The sequence below is a fragment of the Centrocercus urophasianus genome, unplaced genomic scaffold (assembly GCF_019232065.1).
Source record: "Centrocercus urophasianus isolate 14NV4802_14NV808 unplaced genomic scaffold, USGS_Curo_1.0 seq_12, whole genome shotgun sequence".
Taxonomy (NCBI): Eukaryota; Metazoa; Chordata; class Aves; order Galliformes; family Phasianidae; genus Centrocercus; species Centrocercus urophasianus.
The window spans coordinates 65,907,264-65,932,260 of NW_024884364.1; the positions used below are offsets into that span (position 1 = coordinate 65,907,264).

The 24,997-nt window shown below is 37.7% G+C and overlaps 1 protein-coding gene and 1 long non-coding RNA gene across 3 annotated transcripts; one reads left to right on the forward strand and one right to left on the reverse strand.

The window, feature by feature from the left end:
* Positions 1–2,695: 2,695 nt before the first annotated feature.
* SLC10A2 (solute carrier family 10 member 2) lies at positions 2,696–12,816 on the forward strand. Its single transcript, XM_042810500.1, has 6 exons — positions 2,696–3,204; positions 6,871–6,989; positions 8,111–8,199; positions 10,255–10,430; positions 11,225–11,382; positions 12,447–12,816. The coding sequence occupies exons 1-6, from the start codon at positions 2,759–2,761 to the stop codon at positions 12,605–12,607; spliced, it is 1,149 nt and encodes a 382-aa protein (XP_042666434.1). The 5' UTR covers positions 2,696–2,758; the 3' UTR covers positions 12,608–12,816.
* Positions 7,182–23,655, reverse strand: LOC122156048. 2 transcript variants are annotated; one of them, XR_006167371.1, is made up of 4 exons: positions 20,352–23,655; positions 19,224–19,451; positions 17,281–17,366; positions 7,182–7,663 (listed from the first exon to the last, which is right to left on the reverse strand). It is a non-coding gene; the product is annotated as an uncharacterized LOC122156048 (long non-coding RNA). The 2 variants fall into 2 exon arrangements; XR_006167370.1 differs by lacking the exon at positions 7,182–7,663 and adding an exon at positions 17,051–17,195.
* Positions 23,656–24,997: the final 1,342 nt, after the last annotated feature.

Consider the following 24,997-nt stretch of genomic DNA (forward strand, 5'->3'; position numbering starts at 1 on the left):
AAATATTTGTTACAGCCATACTTTTAAAAGCTAACAAGCCCTTTAAGAGACTTGGTTTGAAAAAATAAAACATTCTGTTTGGATGAGAATGTAAGAAGAAGAATGAGTTTTCTGTTTATCTGAGATCTTGGAGCCTTCTTTTCCTTTAATCTACTCCTTATTATTTTGCTTTTTGTCCTATAAAACATATCAGAGTCACACAGATGTGGCACTAATCACAGGGCAGGGCTTGCCAGCTGCCAGCGAGTCTGACATTATCCCATCAAGCATCCAGCAGTGACTTAGGAGATAAGTCATGTAGTTGATCCACTTTTAAAGAAACAGGTGCCATGTGGGCATGCTGGGAAACTCTTTATATTATTTCCCCTCAATGGTTCACCATTAAAAGCAAAAAATAAAAAATAAAATAAGGTAATACCTATCATTTTGCACACTGAGTTTAGGCACAAAATGCTGAGACTTTTAGTGGGAGTCTTGCTTGTTGAAGATAATTACAGCTTAGCTTATTAGTCTAGAAAAAAAAAATGAAGTATGGAAAACTAAAGATGTTTGGGAGTCACCTGCTGTACTTTACATTTTGGATTAGGTTTTAGTATAAGATCTACATTTATATATCTTGGATATAGATAAAGAAGCATCATAATTTGTCCCTTTAAAATATTCCCAGTTTTGGAGAAGCTTGAGAGTGTAAAACAAGAAAGAGACTAATGGCTTGTAGGGTCTGGAAAACATGAGATTCATGTATGCAATTCATGTATGCTAAGCATCGGAAGAACTGTAAAATATCCCAGCTTCCTAGTGTTTTCTTGTTGCTACTGTTACTGCTGTTGTTTTGGCATGAAGAACTCATCTAACTGTTCTAGTGGATTTTTTTTTTTTTTTTTTTTTTTGCTTGTATGGTATATTGATTTCACAATGTTGTGTTGTTTAATGCATGAATATTCACACAGCATCCACCCAGAAGGATGATAGCCACAATTCTAGTGCACTTACATGGCACGGTTTTGGTAGCAGGGGGCTGTATGGGTGGCCTCTATAAGCAGAGCCCAGCACTGCCCCATGTCAGAGTAAAGTCAGCTCCAGCTATTCCAAAAGCACACTGAGCTGCCAGAGCTGAGCTATGGACATGGAACTGTGACACTGTTGGTGTCTCTGGGAGGGCAGATTAAAGGAAAACTGCTGTACAACAGCAGCTGGGAAAGAGGAGTGAGAAATGTGAAAAGACAGCCCTGCAGCCATCCAGGTCAGTGCAGAAGGAGAGCAGGAGGTGCTCCAGGCACAGAGCAGAAGTTCCCTGAAGCACAGGAGAGGCCCAGAGAGGAGCAGGCCATCCCCTGCAGCCCCCAGGCACCACATGGAGTAGATCTCCCTATTCAGTCATGGAGGAGCCCACGGGGCAGCAATTAATGGGGTCTGAAGGAGCTCACAGCCCATGGAGAACCCTCACAGGAGCAGGTCTCAGACCAGAGATCACATCAAAGGGGAAATGTTCTGCTTTTAGCTTGGCCGGAGCTGACTACAGCGAGTTCCAAAGCAACATGCCAGCCCCACGGTCCCACTCCCTGTGCCCAGACCAGCAAACAAATCTCCATTCTCCTCTTTTGTCACCTCCCAGTGCTCTTTCTCTCAACATCCAACATTTCTGGCATAAGCTGGAGCACAACATGAGAGTGCCAGGTGCAACTGGCAAAAGTTGGCTAGGAGGACCATAAATCTCCTGCTGCCCCAGCAAGCCCAGCCCATGCCACCTCCTCTTCCTTCCCCAAGTGACGGGTTCAGCACAGGGGTAGATGTGGCCTGGAGTAAGGTGAGACACAGACACCTGGTCATTGGGTCCATGGGCTGATGGGACATGAAGATGTCAGGGTGTCAGCTCCTACAGTTGTGCTGCATGAGCCAAAGCCAAAATACAGGCAACCTTTAAGCAGACTGCAGGAAAATTCAAGGCTAGGATCCTAACCATTTTAAGGACTACATGGAAACTGAGAAAGAATGATAAGTAGTGCAACTAAACACAATTAGAATGTTGGCACTGTACACCAGTCATAACTTCTATTACACCAGAAATACAGTTGAACTTGGATCACATCCCATTCAGTATGACTCCCTGCATCCAGTAGACCCTTGTACCTGAATGCTGTGGCGCATAGCATGGTGTGACACTTCACAGCTCTTCCTGCAGCACTCCGTAGACAGGATTGAGGTTTTGACTGCTCTACTGCAGTTGCAGAGAAGTTCTTACAATCCCCTAAAATGCAGCCTTGTGCAGTATTTAGAAGGTGAATCTATTTTCCTTGCTCAGTGCCTCTACCCAGGTTTTTTTATCAGTTACTCCTTTCAGCCCTGCACATCCTTGTAACGCACACATTGTTCACGCAGGAGCAGCTTTCCTGAAGGCATGCAAGAAATTCAAAGAATGAAATCTAAACTTTCTTTTCCTCCTGTGATTTTCATTTTGTGTGCTTAGCTATTCCACAAGCCTCCTTTACACCCTTACATATTAACACAGACATTCTCTCGATGTGGGATTCCTCATTATCATATGAATAAATGATTGATTACCACCATACCAGCAAGCATAACTTTTATAACCATATGAATCAGCATTGTGCCAAACCCTTAAGGAATAGTAACAGCGTCCAGGTATTTATTGAACTTTATTGCTTCCTGGATCATTTAAAAAGAGTGGCTGACAAACAATCATTTACACAGGCTTGAAAATTTGCCTCGGATTCTCTGAGCAGTTCTGCATTTCAAAATGCAGGATTACTTACTTTCTCAGCATTTTAACAGCAAGTTGCTGGACAACTCCACAGCTTGTCCAGCTGTGGACAACTCCACAGCTTGTCCAGAAAATGCTACTATTTGTACTGGTACATCTTGTGTGTTACCAGAAGATACTTTTAACCAGACTTTGAATGTAGTTTTAAGTACTGTTCTAACAATCATGCTGGCTTTGGTGATGTTCTCCATGGGTTGCAATGTGGAAATCAAAAACTTTTTGAGCCACATAAGAAGACCCTGGGGTATTTTGGTGGGTTTTCTCTGTCAATTTGGAATTATGCCTCTCACAGCCTTCTTGCTGTCACTGGCCTTTAATGTGCTTCCTATTCAAGCCGTTGTGGTGATGATCATGGGATGCTGTCCAGGAGGCACAGCCTCTAATGTCGTTGCCTACTGGGTGGATGGTGACATGGACCTAAGGTAAGAGTGATTGTTTTCTAAAATGTTCACATGGCTTTTTGTAAATTTTGTGTTGAAAAGGACTGTCTGATTTTTTTCTTGTCTTGGTTGATGTGTGGTGAAACTTTCTTCCTGTAGAGATATTTAGTTACTATAGTACTAATAAATATAACCAGACTAGAATTATTGTTAGAACTTGATAACTCATTAGGAAGATATCATAACAAAATTGTGAATTTTAGAGAATGTCTTTGCTATAAGATCTCAAATTCTTCATAAAATAGCATACTAAGTTTTATGAACTCATTGACTAAATAAGACTTATATTTGTGATTTTGTTTCTCCAAGACCTAGGGCAATTAAAAAAATATAATAAAGACTTTTTTCATACACAGTCCTGTGTATGAAAGAGCAGCTATGCAACATTTTTTTGAAAAAATGTTTCTTGAAAGAAACCACCTGTGGAAAAATATTTTTCCTCCTTTTGTGTTCTGCACAATGAACAGACAGGCATAGCCTTTCTCTTTGGGTACTAATACAAAAGGAAATTACTTATGACAATTTTACGTGCTCCTGGCACCTTCTGCAAAGTTTTCAAACTGAAGGAAATTTTTACAGGCGAAAAACTACTGATTAATGCAGCCCTGTGCATGAGCTGCTATGGTAAAACTCCACTGTGACCAAGCGTGATGGTCTCTGACTGGGTGCTCCAAACTCAGAAACAAATATGTAGGATATGTAGTGCAGTCTTGGATAGCAAACACACTGTAGAAATGCATCATACTCCTGATGAAAATTTCTTGGGGCGTTCATTAACTCTAACAGCTTTTAAAAATGAGCCATCTTTTTTTCTTTTCATATCCTGATTACTCTGCTCTAAAATAAACAAGATAATTTCTCCATTTCCTGCAGAGAAACATAAATTGGAGCATTCATCCAATTTATCATATGCCAGTCTGAACTAAAGTGGAAAAAATAATAGAAGTAAGAAAGATGTGGAGTCAGAGCAAATTGACTAAGAACGTTAATATTTGTGGCTTTAATAAGACATTTTTTCCATCCTTTGAAAACAGTGAACTTTTCTGTTACACACAGGTGTTAATATAATGCCTGCATTCGAATTATGTATGAAGTCAGCCCCCGCTAATCACCAGCTTCCTCACTGTGGAGGAAAAACCTATGATAGTAGAAACTATAAGACAATTTATTTCAATGAATGCGGGTCTGAGAAAACATAGATAAAAAGACATCCAGCACAAGTCTTAAATTCCGTCCTAATCTTTCCTTGGAAGAATACACTGAGCTAAGCTGTTCTTTGTCAGGTCTGTATAATCAGAATCCTAATTGATGATGCTATAAATACGAGTAGAATTTATAACTCATGATGGTGACAGAGGGTGAGGTAAATTGGAAACACATACTAAATATTATTCTTCAGGTAAAAGCCTTTACCTTAAGATTTCAAAGGCTTTTGATCACTACATTTTTACAATAATTCAAGGACTAGAGGAAACAGGAGGTACAGCAAGTGATGCAATTATAATCAGTCTTGATAGACTAACAGTACAAGTAGCTTGGTTGGTTTCTGTAGCCAGCACAGCATATCAGACTAAGTTTTGCCTTTAACTGATATTTTATCTTTGTATATAATAAGCCATCGACATTATCTACAGTCCTGCTCAACACTTCCTAGTGCAGTTAAATCATAAGCTAGGGCAAGAATTAATTTTCTACTATTTGTGTAAAGATAATGTGGAAGATAAAGTATGAGGTTTTGTACTTTTCTTAGTAGTTCAGACCCAGATAATATCCCCTGAAATTTCCCATAGGGACACCAGTTTTAGACATTTCTTGCTAACTCATAAGAACTTCTTCTGTGTTACCATTTCCTCTCCTCCATAGCTCCTCTGGGAGCTGCTGCAAGAACAGGGATTGGGGTTAGCAAATGATCAGCCTTTGTAGTAGGATGTAGATATAGAAACTGTGAAAATATGTAGGAAATATAGACACATGAGCTCTTTATTAACTTGGATCTTTATCAGACCTGAGTAAAAGACCATTGCTCTTTTTCCTTTATGTGTAAGAATTCCCTTTCCAGAGTCTCCCATGTAATTATATCCAACAACACTGAATCAAAGAAATCAAAACTAAAGCAAGTATTTCTGTTGTTTCTGTATGAATTCTTCCAGATATCTCTGAATGTATCCAGTTTGTGTATCTGTAGCTTCTGTTATGAGAGTAAACTACATCAAAGATCTGTCAAAAGGGAGGCTCATGAGGAAGTTTCCGAAGTCTCTCAAGTAAAGCCTTCTGTCATTATTTTTACCTCATAGGAGAATGATATGAAGGCAACATTTTATCTACACTACAAAGAAAAATCTGTCTTTTTCCCTGTCTCACTCTGTCTTCCATTGTCCAGCAGAATGCTCATTTTTCAACAAAGTATACCAGGCTCAAGAGATTCAAGATTTGGAACAGGTTACCCAGCAAAGTGCTCCAACCCTGGAAGCATTCAAGGCCAGGCTGGACAAGACTTTGAGCAATTGGATCTACAGGGAGATGTCCCTGTCTATAGTAGGGGGGTGGAACTAGATGATGTTAGATGTCTCTTCCAACCCAAACCATTCTGTGATTCTATGATTCTAAAACTTCATATTTTAACACAAAAACATCTTTGAACAAACCAAGGAAGCAACAATACTTACGCTCAGTTTCAAAGTGTAATTATCAGTACCTGCTCTTTGGCCTAGAGCAGGAAAAGTCAGAAAAGGGAAATTTATTATCTTGTACCTCCTAGATGATTAATGTGTTTTTTGTTGTTGTTTATTTATTTGTTTATTTGTTGTTGTTGATATTGTTTGCTTTTTGGCCTTGGAGAGAAATTCTAAAATAGTCCAGAGCTGATAGTGAAATGGAAAGTGGCTGTTGATCCATGTTGCTGACCTTTCAGAGGCCAGCCAGTCAGCGTGCGTACAGACTTGCCAACTGTCCTTCCTGATGATTGCCACTCTGCTTCTTTGTTTGTACTGAAATTTATTGTACTGTGCTCTGCACTGTAACGTACTGGGTCTGTTCAGCCTTGAGAAAAGGAGACTGAGAGGGGACCTGATCCAGGTCTATAAATATCTAAGGTGTGGGGGGCAGAATGGCGAGGCCAGACTGTTTTCAGTGGTGAGTGGAGACAGGACAAGGGGAAACGGCTGGAAACTGCAGCATAGGAAGTTCCACACAAATGTGCAAAGGAACTTCTTTACAGTGAGGTGACGGAGCACTGGAACAGGCTGCCCAGGGAGGTGGTGGAGTCTCCTTCTCTGGAGATGTTCAAGACCTGCCTGGATGCCTACCTGTGCGACCTACTGTAGGGAACCTGCTTTGGCAGGGGGGTTGGACTCGATGATCTCTGGAGGTCCCTTCCAACCCCTACAATTCTGTGATTCTGTGATTCTGTGATTCTGTATTGTTTAATGTCTGCAGAACATGTTGGTATTTATGTGTTTTTTTTCTTTTATTTTTTCAGCAGAACCATTCTTTGCATTTAGCTTTTTTTCTAACTTGACATGGATAAATTGGCTGTAGCCAGCAGCATTTCTTGTGTATCTTTACATAAGCTGCGAAGTCATAATAAGGAAATGAAGAGAGCATAGTCTAGCATGAGACAAATTGTCACTTAAACCAATTTCTTTGCAGCATCAGCATGACAACGTGCTCCACAATTCTCGCAATGGGGATGATGCCACTCTGTCTTTTTATTTATACTAAGATGTGGATCGAGTCTGATGCAATTGTACTCCCCTATGACAGCATTGGTAAGTCAAGCAAACCACACTTTCCCTTCTGACTCTCCTTTATTTTCCTTCTAGTAACAAACACTCTTACACTATCACCATCCTGCAGAAGCATAAAGAAATTACCTCAGACATTTTAAAAATATGTATTTTCCTACTTTTCAGTGATTTTGGTGGGAATTAGGTACCTAGATCACTTCAAGTCATCCACAACTCTTCAGATCAAATATTTTATTATAAACACAGTACAATTATTTTTCACAAGTTCATGCATTCTTTTTAAATAGTTTAGAAACCTGCATGGTACTGGGATAAGAGTAATTCATACAGAAATAGCTGCTTTCCCTGGATGAAAGCATTGGTAACAGCTTTAAGGCACAATCCTGCAAAGAGCTAAGAGCTGAGGCCGTATCTGGCAAAGTACTTAAGCACATGTGGATAATTAAGCAAGCGATTAAAACTGCTGAGTCTCATTGAAAAGCTGCAATCTACACCACCAGGAGTGGCTTCATTTGACTTCCTGTCAGAAATCTCATCCAGTTACAAAGAGAAAATAGTCAAAGTATTTAGAAATATATGCTCCAGTGCTTTGCAGAACTGTAGCCCTGTTGCTTATCACGTTCAGTCCCATGTTGTGGTTATCTTACAAAGCCAGCAGATCACTTTCATATTCTTCAATTTCAATTCCCATTGTCCTGGGGAAAAAAAAAAATCACATATATTGCTTGTGCTTTCAAAAAACATGCTGGAGAAAGAAGGCCGGAACAAAAGAAGCTCTAAACCATTTGTTGATTTGACACAGTAGTGAAACACCTGCAGACAAAGTGAACATTTAATATAGCTACACACATCACAGGATAGTGGTGATTAGTGCACTCAAATTTCTGTCTGCCTTTTTGATTCAGGTGAATGAGCATGTAGCTCAGCTGAATGGCAATTACTTCAACAGGTTTCCAAAGATAACAGACTGTAGAAAAGCAAATGGGCAGGTGCTGGTACAGTGTGCATGTGTTGGGGTGTGCATACCAGAAACATCCACCGTAGGCTTGCTCTATACCTCCGGCTGCTCCACACAGTGCATGCTCCCATCATGAACTTCTACATGATATGTGGGTTTATCTTTTTTCTTTTCTTTTTTACAGGAATTTCACTGGTAGCTCTTGTAGTTCCTGTTTCAGTTGGAGTATTTGTTAATCACAAATGGCCCAGTAAAGCAAAAATAATACTTAAGGTAGGATTTGTACTGCTGAAGCATTGGTAATTATAGACAAATTATGAAATCTGTAGCACCACTGAAGCAGCATATTACTATTCATAGCATTCGTATCTGAGAGCCTTGGAGTTTTCAGCAGAAAGCAAATGAAATACTGCAGAAATGTATTGCTTTCCCCCTGCACAAACACGCATTAGTCGTACATGTTATTAGAAGCTATCATCAAAGAGCATACTTTTTTTTTGGCTAGAACTATGCTAGCAACTGAGTTCAGTTTACAATGTAAACTGAAAATTGGAAGGAAAATCAGTCAGGTCAAATGGAACTTTTCCTTCAAAATAGTACAAAATGAAGACATTCTGGGTCAAACAAAAATATTTCCACTTTTAAACCAATTTATCATTTTTTGGCAATTTTGAGTGTGAAGTTGATTTAAATATGCATATATATATGTGCATGTGTTGAAAATGTTCCAATATTTAAAAATTATAAGAAAACTATTCAGAAAGTTCAACTATATTTGCAAGATAGATTCAGAAGCATTGAATCTATGATTTTTGGCAAAAACAGACCTTACCAAAATAGTAATAGTAACAGCTTATCTGCATTTTATGTTAACAGAAAATTAATCATTCTGAATATTTTCCTGCTCAGTTCAAAGTGATTCTCAGATGTGCTGAGAATCCTTGGCCTTTCTTGACTATCCTAAGTTAATATAAACATTTTCTACATTTTCTTAAACAAACGTAACCTGACAAGTGGTTACCTATATTTTATTATTCCTTTTCTGCTATCAGCTCAGAAATTACAGAATGCAAATAACTCCTTTTAACTCCCAGTAATTTTCATGAAATTTTTATTTATCCTGTTATGTTTCTAAATGTATCCATACCTTACTTAAGAACATGAATAGTAGTGAGAAAAGATTTCAAAACAGTGCTGTTCCTGCATGTTCAGTTAAGGGAAAGTCATGGACTTGAGCTCACATAAGAAGATAATCTAGTTACTCTTTCAGCAAAACACAATTTTATCATTATTTGTACTGAGTGGGCGAGCAACCCACAGTTTGCTGTGGGTTTGAACAAGCCAGTTTGCTTGATATTGGACAATGAAGCATCAAGCAAAGACTGAACTGTAGCTGTCAGATTAAAGTCCAGATAGTGAGAAATGGAGATAAGAGCACAATGTGAAACAGAATAGCTTGTCATGGCTAGACCCTGTTACTTTTTCCTAGGTGCATGTGGTTAATATCTCAGTCAAACAAAAGCACTTGTTGACTCAGTGCCCTTAAAAAGATTCAGTCAAAGATTGATGAAGCCAGTTCAAAGAGAATACACCTTTTAGCTAAAAAATGGATTACTCCTTCACTTAACCATAGATATCTGGTGAGATCTCTTGCAACATATACCATAATTGAGATATTGAGATAAATTGAATATTTACAAGAGAATGTGTTATCCTTTACCTTGGCAAGAAGCAATGAGGATCTCAGTATGTTCAGCCACAGAAAATAAGATTAACTCAGTGACTATGTCTATATAGAAATGCGTATGAACTCACAGCCAGTTCTCATACGCAATATTTTCAGCCACAACAAATATTTATTCCTTCACTTGACAAATAATTTCCTAGCACCAACAATCTAGCATCTAATTAGCATATACTGTGCTAAGCCCCAAACTGTGACTGTTCAAAGAGTGGGAAGGAAAAGTGCATTATTCTAGCTATTAGACTACTATTTTCCCAGTAATGCTGGGAAAAATCTAATATCCAAGTTGTTCTTCATCTATGTTACAGCTCTGAAGTTTTTAATGTTTAATTTTAGCTGAGCTTTGATCTGTCTGTAGTCACACTTTGAAGTACATTTTACAGCTCTATTTTTGGGAAAATGGCAATGATCTAATCTGTGTGATTCCCATGAATTAGATGGCAGTAAACATTTAGCTTTATGTTTAATAAGATGTTTCAGTGGCTCGGCTAAAGACATTCAAATGTGAGTTTGACATTATGTTTGTTGTCACAAAATTTCAGTGAAGTCTCTTATTCACACCGTCTTTCCTCTTTTTCTCACAGGTTGGTTCCATAGCAGGAGCAGTTCTCATTGTCATCATTGCTGTGGTTGGGGGAATACTCTACAAAGGCTCGTGGGTTATCACACCTAAGCTATGGATCATTGGTACCATATTTCCAGCAGCTGGCTATTGTTTGGGATTCTTTCTGGCTCGTCTCGCTGGTCTGTCTTGGAGCAGGTATGTATAGATTTCTCTCTGACATAGACTTATAGTCTTATTTCATCTGTGAAGGAAGCTTTTATTTAAGAAATAATCAATGCTGACAATGATTCCTAAATATTCGTTTTGCAACAGATCACTCATTCCCCAACCATGTTTCTAGTGTACAGCATGTAAATAAAACTTATAATGTTTACATTTTTATCTATGGATTATAACTAGTATTTCCTCCTGTCTTTCTCATGTGTGCCCATGTCTTGGACTTCAAAGAAAGTGAGCAGAATAGACCTAACAAACAAATGGGTTGTGGCAAGTAAGACTTCTAATGAAGAAACAGCAGCCTATAATTTAGAGTACTGTTTCAAAAGAGAGGGAGAATAAAGTTTCAGATTGGATACCAGGAAAAGGTTCTTCATTGAGAAGGTGGCTGGGCACTGGAACAGGCTCCCAGAGTAGTGGTCACAGCCCCAAGCTGACAGAGTTCAAGGAGCATTTCAGATGTATGGTTTGGATTTTGGGTGGTCCTTTGCGGGGCCAGGAGTTGAACTTAATAATCTTTGTGGATCCCTTCCAACTCAGGATATTCTATGATTCTACAATCAATAGTGTTGACTATAGCATATAATATTCCCCTGCAATTGCTTAATTGGCATAAAATGCATGTGTTCTGGTTCTAAAAATTCTATCACTTGTAAGCTGAGGAGTGCTATTTTTTCATTTAGCTGTGTGGATACTGACTTTGCAGACACCTAGTAAAGAAGAGGAATGCACAGGATGCCATTTCACAGTTGTTATTGTGTTATTCCCTTTAGATGTCGTACGGTGTCTCTGGAAACAGGCATGCAAAACACTCAGCTCTGTTCAACAATTGTACAGCTCTCCTTCAACGCTGAACAACTTGAACTGATGTTTACTTTCCCACTCATCTACAGCATTTTCCAGTTGGCGTTTGCAGGGATTATTTTAGGAGGTATAGTACAGATATTGATATTTTCTGTTAGAACATTATTATTATTGCTATCATCATCAGCCTCATTTTCTGTCAATATGCAGAAAACAGGAACATACACTTGAGAGAGAAAAATAATCAAATGGAAAACAGTTAACTTAATAATGGCTCAAATTATCACTGTTCATCACCACTGTGCTGTGTGGGACAATATAAGGATCAATTTAAGATTTGGAAGGCCCTTTACTTTTCAGAACAAGGGATGTAATCTGTCACCTACAACTGACTACAGAAGTATACTTTGGGCAGAGATTTATTATTACCCTTTCCTGAAGAAAGGCAAATGTGCCTTCCTCTTGAGCCCTCTACCACTCCAAAGTGCCTGAGCTTACAGTTTCACACCAGGACCATCCTGAAAAGCATACATCTTGACATACATCGAGAGAAAGATTAGTTTCACAGCCAATATGAGAACAGAAATCTTCTTTTATAAGGTCCCTTTTTACTTCTACATACACCTCATACGCATTGCACTAGAAGTACACACCTAACCTACTGAGGATTGAAACTTTATCCTTTTTGTTCACCCCCAAAACTAGCTGGGACTTTTTAGCTCCCAGTCACAAACGAGCCAACTTACCAGGCATCTCAAGCACTGTCCCAGGGACACAACCTGGGAGCTATATCCCCACTTCTTTCCAAGGTGGCAACTGCATGACAATGGAAGAACTGTTTTTCTTCACTTTGGCTTAGTTTCTACCAAATAAGATTTGTGTAGAAGACTGAGTCCCACAGATCCAGCCAATTGCCCAAAGGCTTCCCAATAAAGATAGGCAGTACTTTTATCAGGAACAAAAAGCAGTCATGCATTAAAAAAAAAATCAAACATTTTCCTTATTATTTTCTAAACATACTTCTTTAGTAATGAGAGTTGCTGACATAGAATAGTTAAATCTGACTTTAAATAAACTGTATTGAGCTATTTGAATATTTTAGCAACATAAGGTAATAAAGGGTTGTATGCTTATATGCAAATGCAGTATTTTTCAGTCATTGTTATAATGTTTTTAATATTAATTTTCCAGCCTACCGTTTATACTTAAAATACTGTGTCAAAACTAATATGGATGTTGAGAAAACAGAAGAAAAAGATGACTCTAAATCAATTTCGTCACATACTAAAGAAAATGGAGGATTTGTATCAGACGAGAAAAAAGTCAATTCCCTCTCTGTTTCAACCAGCTGAAAAGATGAAAGATACATGGTTTACTTAAAACTTGCTTTCAGATGCCGTTGCTTTACATTTTTGCTAAATATTTAGCAAAAGATGGAGTTTTGATGATACCAGACAGTGAGACTTCAAAATGATTAACTTACGAAAAATTTCTGCTTTGATTTTCAACATGGTTGCTATCACAATTTTAACATTTCTTCTTAAATACAATTTCCTAAAATATTTAATGTATTATTATGGTTTCTGTAAAGAAGGAAAAAATAAAGTTGAGCCATTGCTTAAAAAAAAATTTAAAAAAAGCAGATACTTGTTTTGCAGATTCTGGATCATGATCCAGCAAATCAGTCTGCTAGCCTTAGTCCCTGCCCCAAACAAAGATAAATCTTCTATAAGTGCCTGAGCATCAATTGGAGTTGATGTGGAAGATCTGATAAAGCTGGGGGACTTCCACTGAACATGAATCAACCATGAAATTGAAACAAGCTAGTAATGAAATAAAGTTTCATTTAGGTTACTCTGGGCAGGCTAAAGTTATTCCACTGTACTAATTGCTTGAAGCATTAATTTCTTCTAAAACTATAAGTTTCACAAATGCATAGTACATTGTATGTCAAGACTCTTATTTTTTTTATTGGATTAATGAAAACTAAAAGCTTTGCATCTTCAGTCTGATCTTTAGGTGCTATAAACATGAGCAGAGAGATAAAGCTTAGGAGATAAGTCTAAGGCCATTTGAATGACAGCTACAGGCAGAAAAGCAAGGTGAGTTTTGGGAAATGTGCCATCAAGTATAGTTGAGAGTCATAAATTTCTGTGGTTGTACAAAAGCAGTAAGTTTGCATGTTCATGATTTTAAGACATAGTTTAAGATGTAGTTAATGACTGTGATATTTTAATTATACAAACCACAAACCAACATAATTGGATGTAAATATACATTATTTGTCTGAAAATTCAAGGGCACATATGGAAAACTGTCCTAAGTATGTGAAGAAATAGCATAATTTTAAGAGAAATAGTACAGTAAATTTTTTGCAGCTGTAATTTTTTGTGAATACATTCAGTAACATTAGTCCTTGTAGCTCTTATGCAAAGAAAACATCCAGAGAACTTCAGATGAAATAAGTGAGAGCTTGGCTGACCAAAAACTTTAAGAGTGAGCCAACTGTCAACACATGGAAACTATACACCTCTTTGTCATATTCAAGTGGACCTTCTGAGGTGTTATGAGTTGAAATGGCAGCTTTTCTACAAACACAACTGAAATTGTGGAATTTAAGTTCCAGACGTGTAGCTTTCCACTGCTGCAGAAACATGCCCAATATTAAACAAAAGATAAATTATTTTTATATACCATATGTGAGAGAAAGGATCTTAAAATGTTCCTGAGTTCGGAGAGGCTTGAAGCTGTTTTGCCTTCAGGTTAAGTTCAGAATGGTCATACCTCCAAGGAGGATTTCAACCCTTAGTGGAAGATAGCACATAGCTAGGTGTGATATTTTTTTTCTATAGAATAAAGAATAAACAGAAAAATGTTGTGAATTCTTCTATGGAGGAATCACAGATGTGAAACACCACTTTCAATGAGAAAAGAATAAACTGCTACTTGTAACATCTGTGATAAGAAGTCTTTATCCTGTTTCCATCTAAAAATGGGCAGCAGATGTTAGTTAGGGTAGAGTCATTCTTAGAACAAACTGCTACTCTTTCCCCATGCTGAACCCCAAAGCTTCTGTGTATTTTTAAGGGAGAATTTGAAATTGTATTGAAGAAGTCTGTCTTGCTTATACTATGTATGTGTATGTATTTAAAGCAACTGTATAAACACTGAACTGAATAAAGTCAGAAACTATTTATAATTTTGCCCACTGGAATAATTTGTGGTGGAAAGAACTGAGACTAAATCTTAACATACAGACAAAGTTTATGGCTGTGAGATGTAACAAAAATATCTCAGATTATGTGTAAGATGACTATGAGACATATGATGCCATATTTGATTTTTTTTTTTTTTTTTTTTTAATGTACATGGTGTATGTGCAGTGAGGGTACCAGATGAAGCCTGGTGCTTATAGTTCCTGCAGTCATTACAATGAATTCTAGTGAGAGTTGGATGTTCCAAGTTTTGTGTGAAGTAAAGCCAGCTTAAATGTTTTGGCCAACCTATGGCTCTAGGGTACAACATACTTTAAAAAAAATCTCCGTGTCTTGCTAATTTTGCCAGAGGCAGGGTTGTGTTGACATGACAGCTCCTAAATATACAGCTGCAGGCGGCTGGGAAGCATCAATGTCCATTTATGATGCAATTGGTCTGGGCTTTCTCACAAGAACTTTTGGAGGAGCTGTGTTCTTTCTCCATAGAGAAAGAGGTCTTGAGAAAGATGTTACTTCTTTTACAGAATCACAGAATGGCCAGGGTTGGAAGGGACCTTAAGGATCATGAATCTCCAACCCCCCCTGCCATGTGCATGCCATTTTGCTGTCATCCCTACAAGTGCTGAGATGTGAATTTCTCTGTTAAAGGATGCTGGTGTCCTCCAGCCTTACAGCTGCAGGGTTTTTTACATCATCAAAAGCAAGAGCCCAGTTTACAGAGGTCAATTGGTTTAATCCACTCTGCATCATCTCCTTTAAAAGAAAGGCAGTACCATTTTCGCAACGTTATTTCTATTCATTGAAACAACCTGTTGATGAGACATCACAGGATGTGCAATTAAGAAGCATCAAGCAGTGATGTTCAGTCTAACAGATCCAGTTAACGCTTAAACATGCTGATAATCATGTATCAATTCAGGTTGAAAAGTTACACTGATGTCTTAGCAGGTTCTAGGTTAACACAATGAGTTTACTTCTACATAGTCATGTTCTGACTATGCTGCAATTCAGGATCTCAAACCATTGTAAGAAAAATGAACTGAAGTATATCTAAGGACAAGCTTACCCCAAAATTCAAAAGGTATTTGAATTAATTGTCTGTCTCATCCCATGGTTGGTGGTATAAGGTTTGCAAAGATTCAATGATTATATATTCCAAGCCAAAGTTCGTAGCTATGTATCCGAGAACAAAGATGTGTTCTCTAGCCAGCAAAGAAAAGGAAGGACCACCAAAATTAATCAAGCCTTCTGTCTCCCATATCTGTTCTAGGATGAATTATTCACTGGAACTGTCTCTGTCTCTCTCTCTATAAGGGACATTTGAATGGTCTGACTAAATGCATCATTTTTTGACAATCAGATTTAACAAGAAAGATGAAATTAAATGCATCTCTTTTCTGCATAAAATCTCTGGGCATCCTTTAGTACATTTCCTTTAACCAGGAAAAAAAAAAAAAATCAGACAGAAGAATATAACGATTTTAATCATACAACTAATTTTTCAGCTGACCAAAAGACAGATGGAAGAAGTGATTCTATCACAAATTTGCTGTCTTAGTCATAAGAGAGTACAGTTTGAATAGAACTAACGAGTAAATTGATTTGCAATTTAAGTTAAATGAGTTTGTTGCTGCAGACTAATCAGGTTATGATGTTCAAGAAACATAATTATAAACTCTGCTAATCATTATTGTTTTTTTTAGTCTATGAAAAGACAGGTGAACTTATTTTTTTGTGGTCCAGCCAATCAATATACTGTACATTTGATGCAAACCTAAAACAGTAATCAATATTCCCTATCTCTGAAAACACAGACCTTTGCTACTCAATACTTCACAATAATGCTCTTGTTCTTCCCAGATTAACAGTATCAGTTGTTCACATCCAGAATTAAAACAAGTATTGTGCAGAAGTACAATGCAGAAGTACAACCAAATTGCAACTAAACAAGACTGTCTAGATGTTCTGAGCCAGAACTGATGAGCAACACAAGAAAAACTGCTTCTGTTTGCTAAGGAATATATATTTTTTCAGAAGCACTAATATCTCAGTTAAGCTGAACATTCAATTAACTGAAAACATCAAATCAAAACCAAACAGTTAGTTGTCATGATATTTGCCAGTCTTCAAACTGGAATGGTAGATGATGGATAGTTGAAAGCCTTGAAGAAGTTTGAATATGTTTTCATGAGTAGCTATGTGCTGTGGAATTATATCACTATTTCATTTCAGTTTCCATTAAATTTATCTGTATACAAGTAATTTTCCATTGTCAACTTTCACTGTTCCTGGAAAACATGAGTCAGTACTGTCAGTAGAAAAAGATAAGCATATATGGAAAGAAAGCCATCACACCTTTCAGGCACTTGGCTTAGTATGGGAGGAATTCTGGAAGCAAAGGCATTACAGAGAACTGGGAAGGAAAGAAAAAAAAAAGCCACAAAGTAAAACTCACGGGTTGAGATAAAAGCTACTAAGACAGAAAATGAAAATAGTAATAGAAATGACAATATATGCCAACTTAACAACGTATGCACTGTGCAATTATTCACCACCAGCTGATGGACATCCAGCCAGCCTTTGAGCAGCACCCCTCTCCCCAACCAACTCCCCAAGTTTTTTCAAATTATGTCATATGTCATGAAATATCCCTTTGGCCAGTTTAGCTCAGATGTTCTGGTTCCGTCCCCCCTCAGCTCCTGAAGAAGCTGAAATGTCCTTGGCTCTGTGAAGAACAGCAAAACAACAACGAAGGCACTGATGTATTATCAACACTGTTTTTCTCCCAGAGCCAAAACACACCAACATACCTGACACTGTGAAGAAAGTCAACTCTTTCCCAGCTGAAATCAAGACAAAGGGCTGGGAATAAAATTCTGCGAGGACACTCAAAGCGCTGTGTGTGTAAACAAATAATATATAAAAATGTATTAGTGATATCTCTACTTGCTCATAAAAGACTTAAAATGAATCACTACAAAACTGTGTTGCCAATAACATTCAAAAGGACGTAAATCAACCTCCTCCCTCAAATAATGATTTAAGAACACACAACTATAGAAATGGTAAATCAAGACTAAGATCTTTGTCCTTTTGACATCAACTTTATGGAGATTTAGCTATGAGGACTGGACTTTTGCCTTTCTAAAATTATCCAGTTGAGAAATTTATTGCAATAACAGCAAACACCTTTAAAATGCCAAGAGATAAAAAAATCTCAATAGTGAAGAAAAATCTTACTGGTCAAAACAGGGAGTTGATCAGTTCCTTTAAGTGGTGTGTCTATCCCCAAGTTATGACATATCTTAGATCTTCTTATGGAAAAGTACAGTATTTTCCAGGCAATCAGAGCAGTTCCCTTTCTTTACAGCACACACAGCTAGTACACACATTTTTATTCACTGCAAATGTTCACCACAGTGAGAAATATTTATAATCACATACTTGCTGTTTCTATCTTACACAAATTTAACTTTGCCTGATATTGTACAGAGGTAATTTAATTGCTTCAGATATACTGATTACATATGCTGATCAGATATCATTTAGGTAATCTGATATATTATTTTAAATATGACTGCAGACCTTCTGTCTCCTTCTTTTGCAATGAGTTTATGTATTACTCATTTGGGAGATTTCATCACAGTTTTTAAAAGCCACTTTCTTCCATCTGAATTCCAAATAAATGTAAGGAGGTCATAGTAAGATGGTAAGTCCCTGTTTAAATAATTTGAGAGTACAATTAATTCCCCACTAGTGGAATTAACTACGAGGGATTAATGAAAATGTCAGGGTTACAGGCTGTGCTGCTGATGTGTTTCTAATGTCAGTAGTAAATCTGCTGTAGGTAGAACACAAATTCTTTCCACATAGGCTCTTTCTTTAAAAATATACCCAGAACTCATAAAATATCCCACAGCTGATATGGACCACTTTTCCATAAAAGCACACCTACTGTGGAAACAGAGCAAAACACACAGCTTATGGAGGTGAAGACCTATTTCAGGTTTCAGAGTGTCCAGGGATCAATTTAAAAATGAACAAAATTCATGTGCAAAAAAATAGACAGGAAAGAAGGGAAGAAAAACTAATTCATGGACCAGAATTTCATCGCTGGCAATTTAATATGATGCTTGATGTACAAGTCACAGCTTAGAATATCCTTAAATAACTTCTGGAAGCTGTGGAGAAGTAAGCCCTTGTCTCTTACACCCTTTTTTCTCAGCACCTGCTTCTGCCACTACAGAGCTAGCTACAGTTCTGCACTTCTTGTGTCTGTGCAATCATTTCCAGAAACTGTTACATCTGAGGAAAAGTACAATCTGCTTACAGATATTTTGCCTATTGAAAGGAAAGGAAAAATCACTCAGTCTGGAAATAACAGCTGAGTAGAGGGATTCACTAGAATAGCATCTATGAAATGAATAATGTATTAGGAGGAGTAACGGGAGAAAGCTCAGAGAAAACTATTTTATGAAGACATTCCTAGTTGTCTGTAAAAGTCATCACCCTGATGACCTTTCTATTCTATATCACTTCACCCACTCCATTTCATTTTCCAGATTTTTTTTCACAGCACCCATTTGGTATACAAACTACAATTGCAGTGAGAAAACATAGGACAGTTGGACCATTTGCAATACCAGAATTAGTGATGTTATTTAGAGAACTACTGGAATACGATCAGACTCTCCATTAGAGATCATTCACTCAGAGATAACAAATATTCCTCATGGTCTTTGCAGGCACCTACCAGAAATATGCCATGCAATCGCACAGAGTAGGTGGTGAGGAGTCAGATAGATCTGGTCAAAGAAGATCAGCCAATCCTGCACTTTGCACTTAGTTTTCCACACTTAGTTTTCTCCAGATGAAAAGCAGATTTCCATCCATCACTTCAGCTTTTGTGGAAAGAGTAGGCTGGGCTCAGGCACAAATCCATGCTAATACAACAGCAGAAATGCAATTTTAGGCTGCACCCCTGCAAAATAAATAAATAATAAATAAAATAATCCAGAAAGCAGTCTCTGACCCCAAAGTCAAGTGGCATTGCTCCTCTCATGTGCACAGACCTAAACTCTCTTTGCAGACAAACAGGGTGATCACATTTCAATCTGCCTCCTCCCACATGCTCTTCTCAGCTTGTCCCCAAAAGGATTCAAGCAGGCAAACACCACTGGCAGTCATAGAAAAATAGAATGGCTTAGATTGGAGGGCACCTTAAACATCATGTAGTTCCAACACCCCTGCCAAGGGCAGCATTGTCAACCACTAGATCAGACTGCTTAGAATCCCATCCAACCTGGCTTTGAACTCCTGTAGAGACGCAGCATCCACAGTTTCTCTGGGCAGTCTGTGCCAGTGCCTCACCACCCTCTGAGTAAAATATTTCCTCCTAATTTCTAAAATAAATATCTCCTCTTTTAATTTAAAACCATCCTCCAGTGTCCTATCACTATCAAATGACACGAAATGTTGCTCCTTCTCCTGCTTGTAAGCTCCCTTCAAGTATTGGAGGGCTGCAATGAGGTCTTCTTGGAGCCTTTTCTTCTCCAAGCTGAACAACTCCAACTCATTCAACCTTTCTTCCAAAGAAAGGTACTCCAGCCTTCTGATCATCTCTGTGGCCCTCCTTATGGCCTTCTTTTATGGATCCACATTCTTCCTTTACTAAGGCCTTGGATCTGGTCACAGTGATCCTGATGGGGCCTCACAAGAGCAAAGGGGGACAATCACCTCCTTGTTCCTGCTGGCCACCCTTATTTTCATAGAATCATAGAATTATAGAATCCTTAGTGTTGGAAGGGGTATTTAAAGGTCATCTAGTCCAACTCCTCTGCAATGAACAGGAACATCCACAGCTAGATCAGGTTGCGCTTACCTTGAAAGTATCCAGGAATAGGGCATCAACCATATCTCTAGGCAACATATTCCAGTGCTCCACCACCCTCACTATAAAAGACTTTTCCCTTGTATCCAACAAAGATATAGGAAAAAAAAAAATTAATGCAGCCAAGTATACTGTTTACTTTCTGGTCTGGAAGAGGACACTGCTGGCTCATGTCCAGTTTTTGTCCATCAGGACCTCCAAGTTCTTCTCCACAGGGCTGCTCTCAGTGAGTTTTTCTCCCAGTCTGTAGTCATATCTGGGATCACCTCAATCCAACTGCAACACTTTGCACTTGGCCTTGTTAAACCTCATTAGGTTCTTGTATGACCACTTTTCAAGTCCATTTAGGTCCCTGCAAATAGTGTCCCTTCCCTCTATCGTGTCAACTGCACCACTCAGTGTAGTGTCATCAGCAATCTTGCTTAGGGTGCACTTGATCCCATCATCTATGTTGTTGATAAAGATATTAAAGAGTGCAGATTCCAAGATGGACACTTGGGGGACACCACCCTTGAGCATATTTCATCTGGACGTAGAGTCATCCACAACAACCCTCTGGCTATTGCCATCCAACCAATTCTTTCTGTACTGAATAGTCCAGATTTCAAATCCATATTTCTCCAATTTTGAGAGAAGGAAGTACTGCAGGATCATAGAAAACACCTTGTACAAGTCCATGTAGACAACATAAGTTGCCCTTCCTTTGTCCAACAATGTCATCATTCCACAATAGAAGGCCACCAGATTGGTCAGATATGATCTGCCTTGTGACAGTCCTCGAGACTTGCCTTGATCTTATTTACTTATAAATGTAGCAGCACATGCTCAAATTATTTCTTTTTTTCTTTAAATACCCCAAATCATCTCACTTTAGTGGAATCAAAGAATTCTATGTAAAGACCATGAATTTTCTGCTATTATTTCCTTGTAGGTCTATAGTTGCTCTGACTCATGATGTTAATGACAAATTAAGCTTTAATTAACTGAATAGTTTAAACAGTTTCTCTCTCTGTGGAACCCAGACTCCATTTATTAAAAAAATGAGTAAATTATATCTTTGATGTAATCTTCCTTTTTTTATCTATTTTATCCTGGTACCATTTATGTTTGTGTTTGAATGTTACATATTTTTACTTTTAAATAAGTTAATGGCTATGAACAGGAAAGTGATCCTTGGAATTAAGTTTTCAAAGACAGATTTCCCATTTTTACTATGTTATAAAGACTAATTGTATTGCATGACTCATTTGGGATTAACTACAGAGGACTACAAGGGTTTAGAGGTAATGTGCTGCCTTCAGGTATGCTTCTCAAAAATGTGTAGCTCAAATATACAAAATGATATGGAATCACATCTCTACATAATGAGAAAGGACATCTTGACTACACAAAGAAAGGAGGAATATTGATGCTGTGAGGCTACTCAGATTCATAAACTTCTTTGCAAATGTTCCGAACTTTATGTACTCTTTGTACTTAATGCAGAACTGTTCAGCAAAAATATCTGAACTCCAGTAACTTACAGTTTTACCAAAGAATTCATCAGGCATTTCAAGAAACAGATACATGCAGACTCTTATAGTATGTCCTTTATAATGCCATTCAGATTGGAAACAAGTTAACTCCAGCATCCACTCAGGTCCTAGAAATAAGGAGTCCCGACATCTGCTTTTCCTCAGGACCTCAGTTAATGGTCATTTACTCAGAAAATTTAGCAGAGTTCTAGATGAAGAGGTAGATTCTGGCTGCTTGTTGCTTTTTTCTTTCCAGCTCTTGTTGATGACCTATTTTCTATTCCTTTGTCCTCCTTTTCAGTGTACATTAGCCAATCAACCTTTGCTGTACAGTGAGCAGAGTTCCATTTTTTCTTCTGTCTAAGGAGATTTAAGCCATATTTCTTAATTCCCTATATGAAGTTCACGCTCTTCATTCATTTCATTTCATTTGTGCTCAGTATATTTCAACATTCACAACGCATAGACTGTGCCGCAAATGGTCCTTACAGCTCCACTGTTGACTGGATTCCCCATGTCACATCTTTGATGGCTGGTCTCAAAACCCTCCTAACAGCATATATTTCCCTTTAGCTGGTGCGGCTTCTTACATCTCTGCCTTTCAATTGAAGCCTGAAATGAACGTTATCCAAGAGCACTGCAAATAGTGTGCAGACCGCAGGCGGAGTGTACAGAGCACTGTACAGAAGACTGCTTCCAGACTACCTCCAAAGTAACTGATCTTAGCCAGAAGAACATGTAGATTTTGACTTTAATAACAAAATTTAGTATAGGAGTATGTGTCTTATTCACATAGAAGAGCACTTTGGTATCAGTGGTGCAGTATTGCAGGATTTCAAGATTCTGAAGAGACAGAGAAGACACCATTTTCTATTCCTAGGGCTGCCGCAGAAGAAGCAGAAGTAATGATGAATACAGCTCGACTGGCAATGGGTGGAGAAAGTCACACTGACAATGAGCACAAAACACAGCTTCATCCCAGAGCAATGTGCAGCAACAACAACCCCAGACTTGACACTTCTACTGCTTAAATGTTCAGTTTTGTCAGTGGATGTTACCTATCACACAAGAGTATGCTGCTAAACGGAAAGGTAGCCTGGAAGCAAGTCATCCATACGGCTGTCTAGTTTTCTGATACCCATCCATAATGGCAGAGCCCAGTCCCTGGTAACATAGACAAGAATCAGAACCTAGTCTTCTTTCATTTAGCAGTATATATATAATGGGAGAATCTTCCTTGTCATTACATACTTTTTTTTTATCAGATTGAGATGTTTCTGAAAATCTGTTAGTCCCATTACAGACAATGTTTACTTGGGTTTCTACAAAACATACTGCATCCAGAAAGGCACCATTGTACATACCAACCCTTTATCAGCATTCGATAGATAACACCACATATTATGTGACATGCAACAACAGATGATAAGTCTAGATATGGGCAGAGAGGTGTACTCTTCTCACAAGAGTACTTTTCTGTTCTGAGTACATGTAGATTGGGTAGATCACTGCCAGTGTGCTGTTATGAAAAGGTTTTATCTCTTCCAGGAATAAACATTTCAGTGCATAAGTAGATACTTTCATGCAGGACACTGTAAAGAAAGAAAATAAATGAGAAAGAGATAACAGAAGGGTGGGTAACAGCTGAGAAACTACTGTAAATGTTCACTGGAGCAGGAACACGAGTAGACAGAGAAAAAAAGTGGATGTAGCACTAAAGAAAAAAAAGAAATGTAAATTGAAACAATGCATTCTGGCCAAGAAGAGGTCTGAAATGACTGAGAGATCAGATCTAGTAGCAGGAAAAGGTTTTGTAGCTCTCTTCCTTACTGATATAGAGAACTGTAGAAGAAATATTTTTTAGTCTGCCTCCACATGATTTTTTTTCTTGAAAGAGTACCCTTTAAAAGTAGAGATCAACTTGGATCTTAATGTTCCTTCTGTCTTTAAGTGCATACTGAAATCAAATAGGGTGTGCTATATACATTTACCAAAGAGTCTTGTCTTTACAACTCTGAAGATAAAAGGGGGTTTTCTTATCAGATTAATTTCAGGAGATAAAAAACAGCAGTTCAGCCAGAAGATATGCACTTTGGATGAGCAAGTGAGCAATGGGCACGTACTAACTTATAAAGAAACAAAGGAAAATAATTTATTTTCCCTTACTTTCTGTACCCCTTCAACTATATTAAGACTTGCTTAATTTTGTTCTTTCAAGCAAAAATTTCAATCAGGTTTGTTATTTTCAAGCAGAATATGTTTTAACTGACTGCAGTACTGTGCTCAGATAGCATTTGTTTGATTGGTTAATTTGTGTCAGAAGAATTGAGATATACATTAAATAGTTGCAACTAATGCACTGTTTTAGTGAACTTATGCAGCAGACTGAACTTCCTCAGGAATAGACTTGTCAAAAAGGAAGAATAATTTTGTTCTCCATTGTCACTGAGTTATTAAGCAGACTGTAATACAGTTGCTTCAAATGTAATCAGTGTATTTGTAGAGCAACATTTATAAAGCAACCTAAGCAAATATAAAATATTTTAATAACATCTTACTGTGTTCTCACAGGTTGTAGACTGCACAAATTGATTTTTTCTTTCATCCCTAATGATGGTATTGTACCTACACAGATATTATTTTGGTGTAGGGAAAGCCCTGCTTAGATGACGGCAATTTGTAAATTCATATTTTAGACTAGTTTTAGATCTTAAAAGCTAACTAATATCTTGAAATACTGGCCTCAGTGGGAGTAAGTACTCTGTTGCTTGAAGTGTTGTGATAACAGTTTAATTTCTTTTTAGGACAGGATTTTTTTGGCTTTTGCATTTCCATATTCCACCCCTTATTACCAAAATTAAAAAATCTAGAAAAACTTTTAAAAAAAGAAAAAGAGAGGGAGAGAGAACTGTGGACTTAAGCTGATATCAAACCTTTGCTTAATCTTCCAAGAGAGAGAGCTTCCCATCCTACTGCATTTATTCTTTCTTCCTCCTGAGAAGCCCAAATTATTTCATATTGCTTCTATTTTTCACTCTATATCCTGAAATTAAACTTCTGAAATTATGTGAAATATTTACAAAGAAACATGAAAATATCGTCATTTAACCTTATGTATGATGA

Bases quoted from the DNA above. Each gene is read 5' to 3' on its own strand.
- SLC10A2 (XM_042810500.1), top strand. From the start codon at position 2,759: ATGCAGGATTACTTACTTTCTCAGCATTTTAACAGCAAGTTGCTGGAC. The intron at 6,990-8,110 runs GTAAGTCAAGCA...TCTTTTTTACAG, and splicing joins ACTCCCCTATGACAGCATTG to GAATTTCACTGGTAGCTCTT. The intron at 10,431-11,224 runs GTATGTATAGAT...TATTCCCTTTAG, and splicing joins GCTGGTCTGTCTTGGAGCAG to ATGTCGTACGGTGTCTCTGG.